General features: G+C 42.0%; 1 protein-coding gene across 3 annotated transcripts; it reads left to right on the top strand.

The window, feature by feature from the left end:
* Positions 1-10,707: 10,707 nt before the first annotated feature.
* Positions 10,708-18,867, top strand: LOC134415492 (WD repeat and coiled-coil-containing protein). 3 transcript variants are annotated; one of them, XM_063150925.1, is made up of 5 exons: positions 10,708-10,783; positions 11,135-11,252; positions 13,062-14,931; positions 16,367-16,484; positions 18,270-18,867. In XM_063150925.1, the coding sequence occupies exons 3-5, from the start codon at positions 13,081-13,083 to the stop codon at positions 18,539-18,541; spliced, it is 2,241 nt and encodes a 746-aa protein (XP_063006995.1). In that variant the 5' UTR covers positions 10,708-10,783; positions 11,135-11,252; positions 13,062-13,080; the 3' UTR covers positions 18,542-18,867. The 3 variants fall into 3 exon arrangements, with proteins under 3 accessions (XP_063006995.1, XP_063006997.1, XP_063006996.1); XM_063150927.1 differs by having other exon boundaries at positions 10,745-10,783; positions 11,140-11,252; XM_063150926.1 differs by lacking the exon at positions 10,708-10,783 and adding an exon at positions 10,862-10,888.
* Positions 18,868-19,274: the final 407 nt, after the last annotated feature.

The raw sequence follows: 19,274 nt of genomic DNA, 5'->3' as shown, positions 1-19,274 counted from the left end.
CACAGAGACATTCTGTGCTCTCAGACACTGAGAGACTAGAAAGCTGTCTTCACTACTTTCTGTGTATTGCAACTGCAAAATCTGTGGCTTGGTTACATTATAGCTGCATCCTCGGGTTGGCTGGACCCTCACTATTCCTTTGGACCTACTACAGTGAAGTTCACCACAGCTGCTGTTATTAATGGCTGGAGCCAAGGGACTTTTGTCTACTTTGAGGCCAGGATGTTCTTGGAGGAACAGTATTATGCTACAATCACACAGTAACAACAAATCTAGCTGGTGGTCGTGTACAGTTTAACATAAAACCCGAAGAAAATACAACGAAAGAGCTTTTATATTCATTAAGGAAAACCAGGATAGGAAAAAAAAAAGAAAACTGTCTCAGCCTCTTTTCTGTTCCAGCTGGATCCCATGGAAACCTGCAATATTTTCAGAAATGCCTAATTTTTATATGAAAAATGTTTAATTACTAAAAAGGCTGCATCGCTGTCTCCTGTCAGTGTCTTATACAGCATGTAGACTTATACATGCACACAGAAGAGAAAGAAAAAATCTCGCAAGATAAATTGAGGATCAAAGATGTTGAATGTAAATTTCATTTGGCTAAATGCAGGTGTATACACTGAACATTTCATCTACACTCCTGCATGATCAGTCAGAAAAAGAAAAGCACTTCTACAGCAGATTATTTATGCCCTAACAGAGATTTCTAAAACTGATTGTGGTGAACTGCCCCTGTTAAATAAGTAAATAAGTGCCTGTTCCTTTCCACTGACTGCAAACACAAGCTGAGGGACCGGTTTGAACAGAAACATTTGCTTGTAGCCAGGTGAACCTCCCCCTGAGAGACAAGAGACAATACAGACACAGGTGAGAGTCAGGCAGGCAGGTCCATGGGAATGAAACTGTCGTGACTGTGGTGATAGAAATAGGCATAAGGGAAGAAATTAATGAGCTCCCTAACTTTTCCTCATTGAAATGCAAAGAGAAGGATAAAGTAGAGTGAGCAGCCATGTGTGCAAGGGCATTTTGTACTGGAACCATGGAAAGTCATGCCTGCTTCACCCTGTACAGCCAGGGAAACAGACAAGGAAGGACATTTAAGCTACTATTAGGAGTTACTTTTCATACTGTGCATTTTGGGTCTTGTTTATACTCCTGGAGAGCCTTTTTTCTCTCCCTGGGAACTATGTCAAGAACATTCATAAGGCACAGATACTAAAATCCAGTTATAATACTTCACCCCATACAAAAGCTGGATCAAGACAGTAGAGCTGTGCTCTGAAGGACCTTAAAGGGTTTGGAGGTTTGGCATCAGTACCATTGCAGTGATGCAGCCAGGAATCTCATAAGGAACTATTTCAATTCTTGAAAGAAGTAAACAGTTTCATTTCATTGAATTAAATGTCTTCTTCATGCAAGTATCTTCCCAGGGACAAAGGAATCATCACTCTAAATCACCAATAACCACAGGTATGCAATACCACGGAATATATTTGTACTACCTTGTTTGTAAAGATATCTTTAGGCAGCCTCAAGAAGCATTCCTGATTGTAAAAAAAAATACTAAACAACAAATAAATATGACTTTTTAAGTATTAAACACATCAGTTACTTTATAGTTATTGGGTTAATTGGATTTCATGCTTCTTTGCATTAGAATTGTGTTCAAATGAGTATTTGTATTACTACTGCTTTAAGAATTTGATGTAAGTCATGCTTTCCTTCATTGAAATCAGCACAAATCACTGAAATCAAATAAGTAACACAAAGGTTCACAGACATAGCATGGTGAGGGAAGACATGATCAGATTTCTAAAGGACACAGCACATTTCAAGGCAGCAGATGTATCTAATCCTGCAAATACCCTTGAATAACATCCTTGTGTCTCATAAGTCTTGGGTATTTACAATGCTTATGTTATGGCCAAGCAAAACAAAACTTAATTATAACTAACTAGAGTGATGGGAGAATCTATTTTAGAGTACTACTTAGGGACAAATAAAGGAAAAAACTACAATGAAATTGTTTTCACAAATATTATCTATTATGGGTGCTAATCTCATCATTTGGTCCGCTCAAATTGAAGCTACCGAAACACAAAAAATGTTACAGGGGAACTCTAGGAAGGTGGAAAACTGAACTAGCAGAGATCAGCAACTATCCAGGCATTAAAGATCCCTCAGAACTTATAACCAGGCATTTATTTGTCATTCTGTCATATTACCATTTTAGTTTTTCATGCATTACTCTTCTATAAAACAACCTGAATGTTGAGGAGATCAGAAATCAAAGGAGATTCTTTGAACAGCTATCAAAGTTTGGTTTGGTTCTGTTTGGTGGAGCTAAAAAAGAGCAAATATTCAGATGACAAAACAGTTCGTTTCAGGGAGTAACTAGTTATAAAATTCAAAACTTAGTTCTGGATTTGTTATATATTGGTGACATTGTTTTCCCTGCTGTATGATTCAAAGACTAAGTAGGAGCCAAGTTCATTACCAGACTATTTTCTGCTGGCTGATGATGACACTTTCTACCTGAAAGTGCCATCATCAGCCAGCAGAAAATAGTCTGGTAACGAACAAGTGTTCCAGTTTATCTTGTTGGACACTTAAAATTTTATAGGAAGGCTTAGGAAAAATACTGTACATCAATTAAAATTGTATAATCTTAAAGAATAGAACTGCTCCCACATTTATGAATATGCTGTTATGTAAATATGCTTGAAAACAAGGGTTTAAATCATATAGATACACTCAAAAATGGACAACAATTGAACAAAGAAATATTTGTTTTCAGATAATAATTAAGGAGAGCAGCACAGTGCAGAGTTATCTTATCTAGTGTCTATAACAGGGCTGTAAAGTTAAGATTGAAAGCAATAAAAGCACTGGAAGAAGTGCTGAAGTGATTTATGCAAAGCAGAGGATAAATTTTCAGGTTTGGTTTGGATGGAGAACAGACGGAGAATCGGTGAAGTAGAGAGATAAAAGAAAACTGTTCTATTAAGCACAAGCTGTACAGAAGATATTTGCAAAAACAGTGATAAAGGCATGTGGAAAGAGAGAGAGTTTGTACTAAACAAGTTGAGCAGAGAGGAGATTGTGAAAAGGACAAAAGCATAGACTGAGAAGCCTTCACCATCCTCCCCAAATGCTATTTTACAGGACCAAAACTGATCAGTGTAGGAAAGGGGAGTTGTTCAGATCATTCAAATGTCATGAAGCACCAACCCCTTTTTCAGCTCCTTCTTTCACCAGCAGAAAGGACAGTCACCAGACTAGACAGTCACCAGACTAGACAGTCACCAGACTAGACAGTGCCCCCTGGAAGAATAAGGAGACTACTGGTGTTAAGCTCGTGTCCAGAGCCACCCAGCAGGGAAGTCTGCAGTCTGTAATTAAACCAGAGGAAAGCCAGGAAGACTAGGAGCTTAAATTAGAAGTGGAAGCAAAATTACAACACTCAGAACACCAAACCAGTGGCACTCAGAAGTCTAAATGGGGTACCAGCTCCTCCAAAACATTTCCCCTTTGGGGAATAAACAACATACCACAAAGTCTAAATTTCCATTTTAATTACTCTGCATCTTTAGCCAGGACATTTATATGCATCCCAGTATATTTTTAGGAGTTGCTACAGCTTTCCTTAAAAGCATAATCTGCTTCAAAGTTAAAACTCACCTTACACTTTTCATAAGTTGCCTGCTAAGCATGCCATAGTCTGCTTTTATTCATGCTATTTTTTTTTGTACTGGCCCACTTCTTGAGAAAGTGCTAACTACAAAAGTTCTGTATTCCACATGGACTTTTTCTTTTTTTTTTATTTTTAAAATGGTTTCATGAGAACAATAATAAAACAATATACAATTGAAACCCAGCAAAATCAAAGTAGTCTGAAATTCTGCTGGCCAAATTATGATGCTGACTATGCACAAGGAAATATTATTTTGTTATTCTTTATAGTAGCTAAAAAGTGAGATATCACAGCAGGAAGTGTATAAAGGAGGCCCCGCATTACCCTCAATTAGTTTTTCCATTCTTCCCTCTATTACACTAGAATAGTATTTTCTATACTCATGTGAATTTCTTTAATATATTTTCAATCACTGAAATAGTATCAACAGTATCATCAACCCTAATGATATCATCCTTTCCCCTGATTCTCATTTTCCTCTGTATTTCCAAGCTTGGATGATGAACTTATTTTTAGGTATTTTTACTTTCAGGTTTTCCTGCCTTAACAGAAAACCACAAGCCCTGGACCATTTTCCCACCCAAAATGTAGCTGAAAAGACTATCTCTCTAACCCAAAACAGTGCTAATTATTCTGAAGTAACTCCTGTCAGATGTTTGTCTAACTTGTTGAAAAACCCAACATACAATACCTGGTAGCACTAACCCATCCTTTAGAGCTGAACTCATCTGGCCTGACTTTAAAGCACATGAGGTTAGGCAAGGTAAATCCCAGGAGTTATGAAATTTCACACATGCAAATATTACTTTATTTTCTATTGTCACACTGAAATTAATTTATGTATTAGTGGTTTAATGTTAATAGTAATTTTATATATTTATATATATGTTTATTAATCAATGTCATGGTTTCATTTTTTAACAGACTGAGGCAATTTCACAATCTTGATGTCAAATGCAAACTCACTTTGCTGAGGTTCAGTAGTTCCTGACAGTGTTATTATCTAATTGATAAGGAGAGAGCTGCCATTACCCCCCAGCTAATGACATTGGTGTACCCCTCATTCAAATCTCCAAAGTGGGAAGGATCCACCCCTCTTGTGCAGGTACCATGGCATCTTACCAGCCAGGAGAGCATCCAAACACCACAGGATGACACTACAGACAAAACCAAACAAACTCTGGGCAAATGCAAACCTTTAGGTCACTTCAGAGGCAACAGTCACTTCCTTCCTGTCAAACACACTTAATAAATTTAAAAAACATAAAAGGCAGTATAGAAAGACACAGTTCTCAAACATTATTTTATAAAAATATTACAAAATTCACAATGGTTTACTAATTTTAGCCATCAAAAAATAAACTTTTGCTGTGTAAGAAAAGGTCTGATGCCCTTATGGAAATTTAGCTGGAGGCGATGTTTACCAAAGCAATACCAGTGATAGGAATTCTCATTCTCCACTGGACCCCTCTTCATTCATCCTGCAGTCACCGAATGGAAATACACAGACCCAAACATTTATGGGGCTAAAAATACCAACCAAAACACTTTTAAAGTGGATGCATTTCTCAATCCAACCCACAGTTCAGCTGCACAGTTGTGCCAGCAGAGAAGGCAGACCAACAAATACTAACCTGCCTCCTGCTATCATAGCTCATTCCTTTTATCTGTCAGTGAATTCCATGTCTCTCTAAATATCAATAAATTTCTTTTTAATTGTAACACTTCAGAGCATTTTCAATATGGGTCATTGCATTTATTATGTTTTCTACCTCAGACAGCATAACACCATCTAATTTGTGTAATGCTAATTGCTTCCCTTGCTATCTTTCCCTCAGAAACTTAGTTCACCTAAGTCAAATGAAGAAAAGTCAGAATACTGGCTCCACTGCAAAGCACTGTCAAAGTTTCCCTTGAACTTCAAACAAGTCACGATTTCATTCAGTTTGTAAATATTCTTATGCTCATGTAACTTGTACACAGCTGTCATCTCCATTTCCACGCCTACCTTTCCTCATAAACATTTTATTTAGATATCAATGATACTGTTATCAGCACAAAATGTAGTGACACTGATCTTCATTGATACACTGTTATCTCAAAACACTTGAACCTCTTAATAGAATAAAAGAAAACTCTGCATGACAACAGTGTGCCAGAAATGCAGGATTAACCTAAGCAGCAGCAAAGATCAAAGAAGTACTTTTGCAGATTAGTAACATAAAAGGAAAATAGAAAATTTTTCTGTAGGAGACAGAAGTATCTAGGACTGAATTGTTTACAGGCACAAGGAAGGGTTCTCACAGCAACATTTACAGAGAAGGAGAAAAGATGTGTATATATGGTGGCACAAGGAAAAGGGAATCCAGATGCCTACCAGAAAGATTAAGATTTGAACAATCTCTTTCACAAGATATTGTTAAGTATCTGTAATTATGTGATTTGTGTATCAGCTTGGTTCTGGATTCAACCCAGTTACAAGGATGTGTAATTTAAAAGAAGATACTGTTTGCTCTGAAGATGTATGCCTGGAAATGCCCTTGCAAAGATTATTCCAAAGGAACACTGTCATATCAAAAATCCTTGTTTACAACATGGCTGATTTACACAACTCAATTTTAAAATGAAAGACTCTTAAGAGGATATCTTATTTTCAACATATATTATGCTATTCTGGTTTTGTGTGTTATTTATACAACAAACTGAGAAGCCACAAGACTGATTTTTACTTTGTAGTACTTCCACAGCAGCACAAGAGTATTAGATTGGCATAGAGCTTTATTCCAGGGTCTTTACTCCAGGTCTGGAGGGTCTGTTTTGACTATTCACAGTTTGGATCTTTGTTTGGGGCAGCTGTCTGTTGAATACTTGAAAACTTTTTTGTCCACTAGGTCTCCCTTGAGTTTCCTTTTCTCTATGCAACACCGCTCTTCAGCTCCTCTCACAGACTTCCACCCTGGATCTCATTTCTCTGCACTATGCCAGCGTGCATTGTCTTTCCTGAACTGCAACAGAATGGGCAGAACTCAGCTGAAGGCCCATTTCAGACACTGAAAAGCACTGGTGCAGGTTTTTACACACAGAAAAAATAGGCTGTCACAGCGTGAACCACTGCAGGGGGTGATAAACATTCCTGTGTGAGTTTTGTACATTTCCCATGCCTTCTTCCCGGTGTAGGAAACAACCAACTGTTTGAAAACTAACATACACAACATTCTGAGTGTCCTTTGTCTCTACAACAACCAGCAAAGTGTTGTACCTGTGCAGTACAACCTGCTAGGGCAGGCTTCAGGTGATCTGTACGGTAGCTGCCTTAGGAGAGGTGTGGTAGCTACAGCTGCAGAGAAAAGCAGCAATTCCCACCCTGCCGCTGTTCTAACCAGTAAAATTTGCACGGATCCTCTCCATTCCTCAAAGCAGGGAGCCACAAGGAATCCCCTGCAAGACTTCATGCTACAGAGCACAAAATTCATTTTTTCCTGTGCTGTGGAAATCCTGTGACCCCGTCTGGCTGTACTCAGACAAGCCGAGCAGACACAATGCAATGATCCTGTTCACATACCCCCCAGCACTGTCTGACTTCTTCTGACAACATGATATTGACTCAGAATGAGGCAATTTTCTGCAAAATTGCTCATCTTATATTATTTTCATTACTAATCAGCTCCCAGAATGAAGAAGAAAAATTTTTAACCTGATAATAAAAAACACATAAAACATCTGTATCTTTTAGCTGCTGATCCTAGGCTTTACTATATCATATTTTAGAGGTCTAAATTACATGGTAATGCCTCATTAAGTTTTCCCATTAAGAAATAAAATTATGAGATCAATTTGCTCATTCAGTAGTGTCCATAGACTAGATTAAATATATTTATGTTTTAAATTTATGCTTATGAAGCTAAGAGAAAGTATCTTTAAATTTTTCTTTTTCCTTGTAATATCATGTTCTTCAAATGTGTACAAGTTCAGTAAGAGCAAAGAAAAAATCTAGATAGCAAATCCAGCAACTCTACATATCTCATCACAACCATTTCACCTTCCTTCCCTGCCATTCCCTCCCTCCAGAAGGTATTCATAACTCTTCTGTCTCTGACTCTCCTATATTCTTATTAATGTTGTGTTTCAACTAATTCGAAAAGCAGACACCCAAATGATACAACAAATTAGGTTATGAGAAGGCAAATCTGCTCTCCATGCAGGGCCTGAGAATAGATTTGTGAGTCTGCTCAGTGTTTAAGGATAAGCCTGACTCAATGCAATCACATGTTTTTAAAAGCCAAGACGTGTGTTTTAAATGAGCATGACCACAGGAAATGATTTCTCTAATTTCAGCCTTTTAAAAACACTTCCTTGCATAATTTCATTGAGCCATTTTCTACCTTACAGACTTACCCCAGGGGGTTCTAGGTTGTTATAACCCCCAAAGTCACAGCCACATTGTATGTATCAGCAGTGAACAGCTTGGAAAGTCTGGAAAAGAAAGAAAGAAAACCAAAGATATTTATTTGCAGTACAGCTGCTGAGGAACAACCACTGTGCCTATGCATATTGTGGCTGTGTGACCAGCCATGGCTCATGGCTGCTGGCCAAGCAGCCTCCAGCCTTTTTCATGCTGTTCTACATGTCAAAATAACCAGGCTGTGGTTACACAAATAAGACACACACTGTAGGGCATGGAAATAAACAACTGGTGTAATAATAACTACCTGCACACCATTCTGGCACTCTCATAGGTTGAGTCAATTCCGTTTCAATGGAAATATTATTTTGCAGATTTTCAACTAACTCTGAGTTTTTGTGATATTTTCAGTTCATTTGTTGAACTCTATTAGCAGTTTACATATAACACAAGTTACATGATGAAAATAAGTCTTCAAAAGTACTTAATTATATAATTATATGCATAGGAAACAAAAATAGACATTTACCATGAAAATGTCTCTGATGTATTCTTAAACTGTGGTCTCTGTGGTTTAAATGTTTATTTCTGTTTATTAATATGGATGGTCAATTTAAGTTTTATATTTAAAAAATAGTGAAATCATTGCTGTTCAACAGAATTCTTTGTAAGACTAAAATTATAGTCAGAAAACTTTTTTTGTCTAATAAAGCCAGCTGGCGGCTCAGGGTCCCAGACACCAAGGGACAATCCTGCTTGCTCAGACTCACCACTGAGGAAAATGATATTATGAAGGTAAGAACAGATTACACATTTGTGTAACAGAACTTCTTGGGAAATTGGCTTGACTGAGCTGTTCAGGTAAGCCAGTGATGGAGAAGGGGGAGGTGGGAATGTCTTTTGCCAAATGGTTTCAAGGCCAGGCTGTATGGGGCTGAGAAACCTGATCTAGTGGAAGGTCTCCCTACCTGCTGCAGGGAGTTGGAATGAGATGATCTTTGGGGTCCCTTCCAACCCAAACCATTCTATGACTTACTATTTAAAATTGTATATCTCTGAAAATTACCAAGATTTAATGCGAAGATGCTCTGATGGCAGTTTGGTCAGTCAGACTCACAGATGTGTCTCACATATTTGAATCTGTCCACAGCTCTGTGTTAAACCTTCCTTCATTAACTTCAGAGCTTTTTTGTGCTGTTGTTTCCCCTCTGTCCAGGCACTCATGCTATATGGCCAAGTCACCACCTAGTGTTCTTCTTTTGCCAAGTTGGAGCAACTTACATATTTGACCTTGCAACTATTTTAAGCATTTTGTTTTTCCCACACCTTTGGCAGCTCTTTTTATGGCACCTTTTCCAGTGTTCCAGCATCCTAGCAGGAGTGTGGGTTTCAAAACTGGTACAATGATCTGGTACACTGCTCTGCAGTGCTGAGGAGTGGCAAAGTGGCACAGTCACACAATATAATTAACTTTTTTAAGGGCCTCAGAGACTTACAAAGAGCTATGCTCAAAACAATAAATCAGGACCAGGTAGGTTGTATTGCAGTAGTTCTGCATTGAATTTAGATGGCTTCTCACTTCAGTGTGACCACCTCATGGGGTGGGATACACAACACCAGGGCCCGGATGTTCTTGCTCTGGAGGCATCTCTGCTCTTCTGTGCCACTTCCTCAGGCCTCTCCAGGAGCCACACGGGTGTGAGCAGGCTGTGGGTCCAATGTGGAAGTGTCACACCGTGGATGACCCCTGCGGGCAATGGAAATGACAAGAGCAGGACTATCACCTTCTTAGCCTGGCAGGTGATGCTTTGCTTGATGCCAACCATGCTCGGGGGTGCATCAGGCACAGCATTGACTGCTGGTCAAGGGAGGGGACTGTCCCTCTCTGTTCTGCTCTGGTGTGGCCGCACCTCGAGTTCCATGCGCAGTTCTGAGTGCCACAATATAAAAAGAACATCTGAAGGAGGGCCACAAGGATGGCAAGGGTATGGAAGGAAAGTCTTATGAGGAGCAGCTGAGGTCACTTGGTTTGTCCAGCCTGGAGGAGACTGAGGGGACATCTCATTGTGATCTTCAACATCCTCATGAGGGCCAGCAGAGGGGCAGACACTGATCCCCCTGGCAAGCAGTGACAGGAGCCGGGAGAATGGCATGGAGATGTGTCAGGGGAGGTTTACACTGGATATCAGGAAAGGGCTCTGCACCCAGAGGGTGGCTGCCCACTGGAACAGGCTCCGCAGGGCAGCGGTCCCAGCACCAAGCCTGAGCTGAGGAAGCGTTCTCAGGCACACGGTGCGATTCACGCGGTGTGCTGCGCACAAGAGCTAGGCTCGATGGTCTTCCTGGGTGCCTCCCAGCTGCGGACATGCTCTGATTTGAGAGCCCCCAGCACCTCCCGCCGCCCCACAGCGCCCGCGTCCCCTCAGGGGCGCTGCTAGGAACCGGGGCGGCACCGGTGCGAGGCGCCCACCCCGTGCAGGCCCCGCCCGCGGGGCCATAGAGCGCCGCCGCCGCAGAGCGGCCGGGCGGGCGGAGCGGCGCCGGCGCCCCCCGCGGCCGGGCGGAGCTGGGCCGTGCTGGGCCGGGCCGTGCGGGTAGGCGGTGCCCGCCAAAGCCCAGCGCCGCCGGGGCTGCAGGGCCCGGGGCCGCCTCAGCGTAGCCGGGCCGGGCCGCCGGCAGGGCGGGTGAGCGCAGCCGCGGCGGGGCGGAGAGGCGACGGGCGGGCCGGCGGGAGGCGGGGAGGAGCGGGGCGGGCGGGCCCGCGCAGGCAGCGGCGGCGCAGGCGGGAGGTTTGTGCGGGTTCCCGGGCCGCCGCTGCCCTGGCCGCTCCGTGCAGGGGGGTCCCTGCAGCGGCTCCTCTGTCCCTGGGGGTGGGACGGGCACCGCGTTTCGCCGACACCCGGCCTGTAGTGTGACACCTGCCCTGCGGTGTGACACCTGCCCGGGGAGCTGCGGCCGGGCCGGGCGCTGCAGGAGGCGGTGTGGCTTTGGGCACAGGAATGCACTGGCCACTCTTGCTCTTTTTGCTTTTCCAGGGCAGCTGGGATAGTGAAAACGCCCGTTGTGACACAGGAACCTCTCCAGACGGCCCAGGAGGCTTTAGCATCTTTCAGTGCCTTGTGAGGCACGTTATCTCGCATCTCCCTGCCATCAGTAAGTATTGCCCAGCAGTGTGGGTTCTGAGCACAGGGAACATCCAATGTTAATTTTCCTGGAACTGGTCACTGCTTAACATGACTGAGTTTGGTTGTAGAGGAGAGGCCGGGTAAATGGTGGAGAAGTAGCACTGGAAGTATCTTGAGTACTCTCCTGTGAGGCAGGATTCAGTGTACTTAAACTTATCCCTGACAGACATTTCCTTAATTGGCTCGTACAGATTATGAAATTCATGGAGTACCTTCCCCTCCTCTCCAAGGTAACCTGCTTCAATGCTTAGCTGTCACATATAGTCAGAATTTTTCCTTAATAGCTGACCTAAATCTTTGTTGAAACTAAGCTGATTATTATCATGCCCTGTCCGGAGTATACCTGGAGACCAGTGGATGGATGTTCTGTCACTGGGCTGGTGAATGTTCTCTGGTTCCCACTCACAATCTTCTCCAGACAGAGAACCCACCTCCTGTGTTTCTCTGATCCCTTAGCCTTGTTGGGCATTTCTATCATCTTGAACTCAGAAGTAGGTTCAGTGGAGGTGCTGTTAGCAATGAGGAAGTAGGGCAATTATCTCCCTTGTGTATCTCCATCCCTCTTAAAACATTCCAGAATGAATTATTCTTACTTATTATTTTTACTTAAAACATTCCAGAAGTAATTATTCTTACTTATATCTCACACTACTGAAATATTCAGCTTGTGTTTCATTGTAAGCCACATCCTTTTTTGCTATACCTCTACCTAGGGAATTATTCCTGGAGACGTTATCCAAGTTGGCAGGTTTTGTTTTTTTTTTTACTAAGTATATTGTTTTGTACTTGTTATTAGGTTGAGAAGAAGTTACTTTGGTCATAATAACATAACTTTCTATACAATTTTTATATTTGAAATCCATTCTTGCAGTCCTCTTCCTACGAGTTTAGATTCATCCACAAATAATTAAAATACTGAGTGGTGCCAAGGCCCTGCACATTGTGATAAACTTTTCCAGTTCGACAGTTTTTAGTCTCAAACAACTTTCTTCTTGTTCTTTGTGTTTCTAACTAAAACTGCAACTTATCCTGTGCCATGGCTTTACATCTAAACCAAATTTTGTGGAGATCTGAAATTAGGAAACCATCAATTCCTTTGAACTGCCTTTTGTGCACGGAGTAGGGATTGCTCACAGCTCAAAAACTAGAAGTTAGTGTAAAATCCTGAAGTTTTCCCAAGTGTTGATGCCTTGTGTATGCCTTCTTTTAAATTCTTTTTTCTTTTATTTCCTCAGAAAAATCTGCTCTCATCCTAATTCTCTTCAAAATTGCATTTGCTTTCTTAGACAGCTTTCTGGGATAACCATCCAAATGCCTCATTCTCACATGCTTAATACAGGATCAGATTTGTAGATAATACATTAATGCTTGGTTATACTTGTAAGGGGTGACTTTATCTGACCACAAGTGCTCCGGGAAGTTGAGAGTGAGCAGCAATATTTTGAGAATTGTTGATATTGAAGTAAATAGAAAATATTCTGAGAACAGCAAGTTACTGATTAGAATGAAAGGACTGGTCTTGTGATGAAAATGCAGCAGAAATCTGACAGTAAGCCTATAGAAACAGCAAAGTTTCTTCCTCTTAAAATTGCATTTCATGGTGGAAACATCATAAACAAAAAATTACTGGGTTGTGAATTAAGCATAGGTGAACATTATGTTTATATTGACTTCACTGGAAGGAAGAGTCCAGCACTGGCAGGGTCATAAGCTAAGTAATCATCCAGGTACTGTCCTCTAGAATAATTTATTTTTCCTTCTCATTCTGTGTGTGTAGATGTTCCAGTTTGAAAGCCATGGAGCTGGGAAAGGCGAAGCTCCTGCGCACCGGCCTCAACGCCTTGCACCAGGCCATCCACCCGGTGCACGGGCTGGCCTGGACGGATGGCAAGCAGGTGATCCTGACCGCGCTGCACCTGCACAACGGGGAGCCCACCTTCGGCGACTCCAGCGTGGTGGGGCAGTTTGAGCACGTGCACGGGCTCTACTGGGGCCCCTGTCCCGCCGAGGCGCCGGCCCTGCTGGCCGTGCAGCACAAGAAGCACATCACCATCTGGCAGCTCTGCTTCAACGGCGCCGACAGGAACAAGCTCCTGGTTTCCCAGGTGTGTGACATCAGCGAGCCCTACCCCGTGCTCCCCCAGGGCTGCGTGTGGCATCCCAGCAAGGAGGTCTTGGCCGTGCTGACCACCCGGGACGCCTCCGTCCTGCCCTCTGTCCACCTCGACAGCTCCAGGATTAACGCGGACATCAAGGGCAGCGGGCTCATCCACTGTGCCTGTTGGACCAAGGAAGGCAACCGCCTGGTTGTGGGGGTGGGCAGTGCCCTCCATTCCTACATTTGGGACGATGCTCAGAAAACACTCAGCGCTTGCTCTTTTTGCCCAATCTTTGATGTGGGAGGCTACATCTGCGCCGTGGAAGCCACGCAGAATTTACAAGTCGCTGTTGCCACCGAGCTCCCCCTGGACAAGATCTGTGGCTTAAATGCTGGTGTTGCCTTCGAAGTTCCATCAAGCGTTGAAACCGAGTCCTTCCCCTCGCAGTCCAGCTTGTGTGGGGAGGAAGAGTATTCTTTGGATGGGGGGAAGAAGTCACTGGAGTCTGAGAAGCCCTTGTCTGTAGTTACATCTCCTGTGGATCTAACTCACATACTTTCTAGCAAGCAGAATGCTGATTCCAGCCCTCTCCTTCACCTGAGGCCCAAGGATTACCTGACGGGAAGTGGCCAGGATTCCTCGCACCTCATCTTGGTGACTTTTGAAAGAAAGGTTACCACTACTAAAAAAGTGAGCATCCCAGGCATTCTTGTTCCTGATATAATGGCTTTTGACTCCAAAACTCAAACTGTATCTGTTGCCTCCAATACTTGTAATGTTATTTTAGTCTATTCACTGACTTCATCCAATTTACCCAATATTCAACAAATTCAGCTAGAGAAAAGCGAGAAGCCGAAGGGGTTATGCTTCTTGACCAATAAATTGTTACTGATACTGGTTGGAAGACAAAAATTCTCTGACCCTGCTTTTCTTCCTTCCTCAAGATCAGACAAATACATGATCCGATTGATGATTAAAGAACTGATACTTGAAATGTGTCCTTCAAAGGCTGTGTCAGCTGATGGCAGCTCCAGTTTGAACCTTTCCAGTGTTACTCATGATCCCTCTAGAGATGTCCACCCACTCAGCCGTGGGCTCCTGATTCCAGATCGCTCTGCCCTCCAGTCCCCCACAAGCCGAAGGAAGCTCATTGAAGAAATCAAGAGTCCTGCTTATGAGCAAAACTTGGTGTTGAACATCAGTGACTTCAAAGAGAAAAAGATTTCCATGAATTTTCCTCCAGCTGTTGAGACTCTGGATGCTGAGCCAGTTAATCGGAGCGTGGCACTGTCTAATGCTTCAAACAGGCCAACGTCCCCAAAAAGGCAGCATGAGGCAGCTTCCAAAATATCCAATTCTTACAAGAATAACCTGTTCAGTGAGAAGGAGGCGAGTTACTTTTTGAGAAATGTGGAAAAATTGTCTGGTAACTTCACAGAATTGCAGCACCATCTTTCTGAATTAACTGAGCTGCTAAAATCTGGGAAGAGAAATCTTCCAGTGTACCCATCTTCTCAGGAGCCATCATTTATTAAAATCACCTGCCAGGTAATTTTAATATTGGAAGCCTTAATGGTGAAACCTGTTTATGGCTGTATGTTCTTTGTAATGCTCAAGTAACAGTCAGTAGGATTAGATTTCCATCCTGTTCCTGCAGGTAGTTATATATGGTTATAAATCCCATTACTCTGCAGGCTTCCAGTGTTTTTAAAGCAGTGGGATATCCTGGAATGTGCAGCTCCCTGCCCCATCTCACACTGGGCCAAACCCCTCAGCTCTGCAGTGAGGCTGCTGGGAATCCAGAGGACTCACACATTGCAGCCCAGCTGCAGAATTAAAGCCCTTTATAGAGATCTAGGAAGGGAATGCTTTTCCTAGGCAACATCTAAAGCTTTCTGTATAGAAATTTAGACAAGTGAAGATTTCCATGTGTGGGAATTGGTATCGATCTCCTGCTCTCCTGTGAGGAAAACTGAAATAATGGAGACTGAAACAAAAGCAAATTGCCCTGGCTTTGAAACAGAAATGTTGCTAATTAGCATTGAGAGCACCATCCAAGGAGGAAAGAGACCTTTTGGGACACAATAGATAATTCCATTAGCATGGCTTAAAAATGGATTTAAAGTGAAATTTCACATGAAAAACACATTGTTTGGCTGAAAGATTTGCTCTTGCAAATCTCATGCTAGAAAGGGTAAATCACCTGATTATCAAAACCTGGCAGAGATCTACTATGTCATTTCTAGAATTCAGATTAATTAACTTTAGTCAATATTCAAAGTAATTTAACCTGCCATTTTCCTTTCAATTACCTCTTACTTTTAAGCTTTATTATTGAAAAAAAGTCCCAGCTTTTGTAGCATTGAATTCAAGTTCTAGATCATATTCCCTCACTCTCTTCACTGTTTTCCATTGTAAACATTTAATAATTGTAATAACAGATTTAAAGAATGCCTTCCTGTGCCCAACTGGGCATATTCTTTGAAGATGCTTTTTGGATTTAAGGCTTGGGGCAGTGACAGTTGGGGTGGGACAGATAAGCCCTTCTGACTTGTGAGTCTGTTCCTCACCCCAGCATTCATGAGAGGAGTTCTCACTTCTGAAGTTTTGGATCATGAATGGGTGGGGAAAGGTGGGGGTAGAAAACCTGAAGCTTTACAAGCTCCCTGGGGAAGTCCCTCACAGATGGAAGGATGGGGATGAGGATTGTGCTGTGGATGAAGCTCATGGTTTCTCCAGCAGCAGTGCATGATTTTCTCCCCTGTTCTGACGTGCTGGATAAGCACTGTTCCTTGCTGCTGTCACTCATGAACACTTTGACAGCTGAGACTTCAAAGGATAAATCTTGCAAATGGGCCTGAATGTGTGAAGCATTTGACTTTCTGTAAATAATGCCACTGAAGACACATCTGTGATCCTGTTGTGATTAATGCCATTTTAACTATACATCACAGTAGCTAATGACTGTTGCTTGCATTTTCAGAGGCAGCTTTCCAAAAGTGATGCAGATGAAAGTCGGGCTGTTCTCCTCTGTGGTGGTAAACTCCGCCTAAGCATCGTGCAGCAGATATTCAACCTCTCCCTTGTAGAAATGCAGCATGGTATGTTGGGATTATCCAAGACTAAAACACTTCATACACCTTACCAGAGAAGCTGGGCTGCTCCATCCCTGGAAGTGTCCCACAGCCAGGTTGGATGGAGCTTGCAGCAGCCTGGTCTAGTGGAAGGTGTCCATGCCCATGGCAGGGGAGTGGAATTGGATGAACTTTAAGGTCCCTTCGTACCCAAACCATTCTGTGGTTCTGTGTGTCATTCTTAGTGATCAATAGCAATATGCACATTCCATCCAGGGAAAAACCCAAGAAATAAATAATGAAAGATGAATAAAATTTTGCCTTTTGTTTTTTTTTTTTTTAATAATGTGAAAATTCTTCTCTGATTCTTCTTTTACTGAGAAGAGTCTTTTCATTATTAAAAAAAAAAAAAAAAGAAGGGCAAACTTACATATTGATGCCTTTATCAAGTAATTAGTTATACAGGAAAATTGCTTTCAGCCAGTGTTTTACTTGTTTTCTGCTGCTCTATAGAGAGAAGTCTGAGTGGCAAGGAGAGTAGGGTTGACTGATTTGGGAGTACAGTGTTCTATATTTGAATCTGTGGCTTCAGCATCTAGACTTGCTGTAGGAAATCCTGTAGCACAGAAGCAGCTCTGTACACTTCAGCAGTGCATTTCACATCAGGTTTTGCTGTGAGGAAAACTGCCTCTCCTCCTGCCGTGTTCTCCTCTGCTGTTTCCAGTTCATGCTGTGCCCGTTCCACATGTCTGTGTACATGTCAGTTCTGAGTGGCTCACTCTGGGCAGAAGTAGAAAACACACTTTGGGGTATGATTTCCCACTGCTCCAGGTATTCCCTGTGCTATATTCCATCTACTTGCCCCCTGTATCTGCTCTCCCCCTGCTTGCAGATCGCTGGGCAGCCATCCCAAAGCCTAAGGCTGCTGTTCTTGCCATTGTCCAAGTTTTATTTCTCCTAAAGAATTCTAGAGGGAGTATCTTTGTTTGAAATATACAGATGCAAAGTAGAAATGGTATTTTCAAATCCTGAGTTGTATTGATTTTCAAGTTTGGTCCAAATTAAGCCAAAAGATTAGATGGTTGTGTGCTTTTAAGCTACAATCTTCTTGTGACGTTACTTGTGACGTAAAGTTACATAATACAAATTTACAAACAGCTGGAAATGCTCCTCTGAATTCCCTTACCCCTCATGAGCTCTATTTTCTTGCTTTATCAGCTTAATGGATAAAAATATAAAAATTTTCTAGTTTATTTATGTTGGCAGAAGTCAGGGTTTCAGATTCAAATTGTAGACAAAAAAAACTAGTGATGAAGTCAAATAGCAAATGGCCCAGAGGTTTTGGGTTTGTACAGTATTGCGAAGTGTTCCTTCCTTGTATTTCTTGGAATTAAGTATAGGGAAATTATGTAATAAAAGCAACTTCTAAATTGTCTTTATTATAATAATTTGTCATTTAATTTACTAAATCTCTGCTTTTTATAGTATCTGCATAGCTTTAGCACTGTAAAGTAGCTTATCAATACCTAATTAAAATCAAGTGTGGATGCTTATGAATTCTGCTCAGAATTTCAATCCTCCTCCTCATTTGAAGCATTTATTATTGTCTCCTCTCCTAATGTCAAAATCCATCATAGTTGCCAAGTGTCCTTTATTTTTGAGATTGTGCAACCTATATATTTTCATACTTTTTCTTTTCTACAAAGTTGTAAATATACCGAAGCATTTAATTCTAGAAGAAATTTGATTTTTACCTTGAAGGTACCCTAATTACACAAAGATTTATCAACAGCCATGTGCTTGTCTTCCCAGGTTCCTCTTGGATCGTCCTCACAGCAGACAGCGAGGGCTTCGTCCCGTTAATGTTCACATCCACACAGGAGATCCTCATCAGAGATGCCACTGCAAAAGGCTACAGTGCCCGCTCCTCCAAAACTCTGGACATCATCAGTTCCACACAGGGGTGTAGATCCACTTCTTCTGAAAGCCTGGACATCACCAGTTCTCTGGAAGTACTGAGGGACTGCTCCTCCAAGACCTTGGACAGCATCAGCCCTTCAGAACAGTCCAGCAATAAAATGTAGTTTTTGGCAGTGGTTTTGCAATACCTCTTTGATGATGGGAGGCTTTTATGTTTACTGTATGGGACTGCAAATTATTAACAACAGTCTCAAATGTCTGTACAATTTCTATAATTTTTGTTGCATTGTAAATTATTTATTTGATCCTTGGAAATGTTAACTTTTTTTATACTGAGCAGTGGTTTTTAACTATGTCTCTTGAGGTACAGATGAGGTTGAAAATGTGCATTCTTACAGGTTTCTGAGCTCAAGTTTCCATCTTGGTCTTTAATACATTGGTGGTTTTAGATAATAGTAAACTTGGATAATAAAGAAATCTTTGAAAATGCTGCATTGTCCCCCATTTCCTCTTTTCTGCCAAAGCCTGAAATATTGCGCAGGTGTTGTTTAGGAGTGCACCTGGGTTTGCACTGGTGTAAGCACCAGTGGAAGGTCATGGAGTTTGGGACAAAATAGGATTATGAGAAATGTCCATATTGTGTGGAAGCAAGATCCTTTTCCCCTCCTGCACCTGCCCATAACACTTCTCTGCTTCCATCTCTGGATTTGGGGAAGTGGTTGCCACATGTCTCATCCAGCTAAAGTCTGACAGAAGAAAATGTTCTATGGGCTTTTGTAGTGAGACCGAAAATGCAATTGGGAGATGTAGAAAAAGTTTATGTAAGCACAAGTTTATGTAACATGATTGCAGCGCTGAAGAAAAGACTAATCCAAGATTGCTCCCCATAAAATCACA

The sequence above is a fragment of the Melospiza melodia genome, chromosome 3 (assembly GCF_035770615.1).
Source record: "Melospiza melodia melodia isolate bMelMel2 chromosome 3, bMelMel2.pri, whole genome shotgun sequence".
Lineage (NCBI taxonomy): Eukaryota > Metazoa > Chordata > Aves > Passeriformes > Passerellidae > Melospiza > Melospiza melodia.
This window is presented reverse-complemented; position numbering and strand designations above follow the sequence as displayed.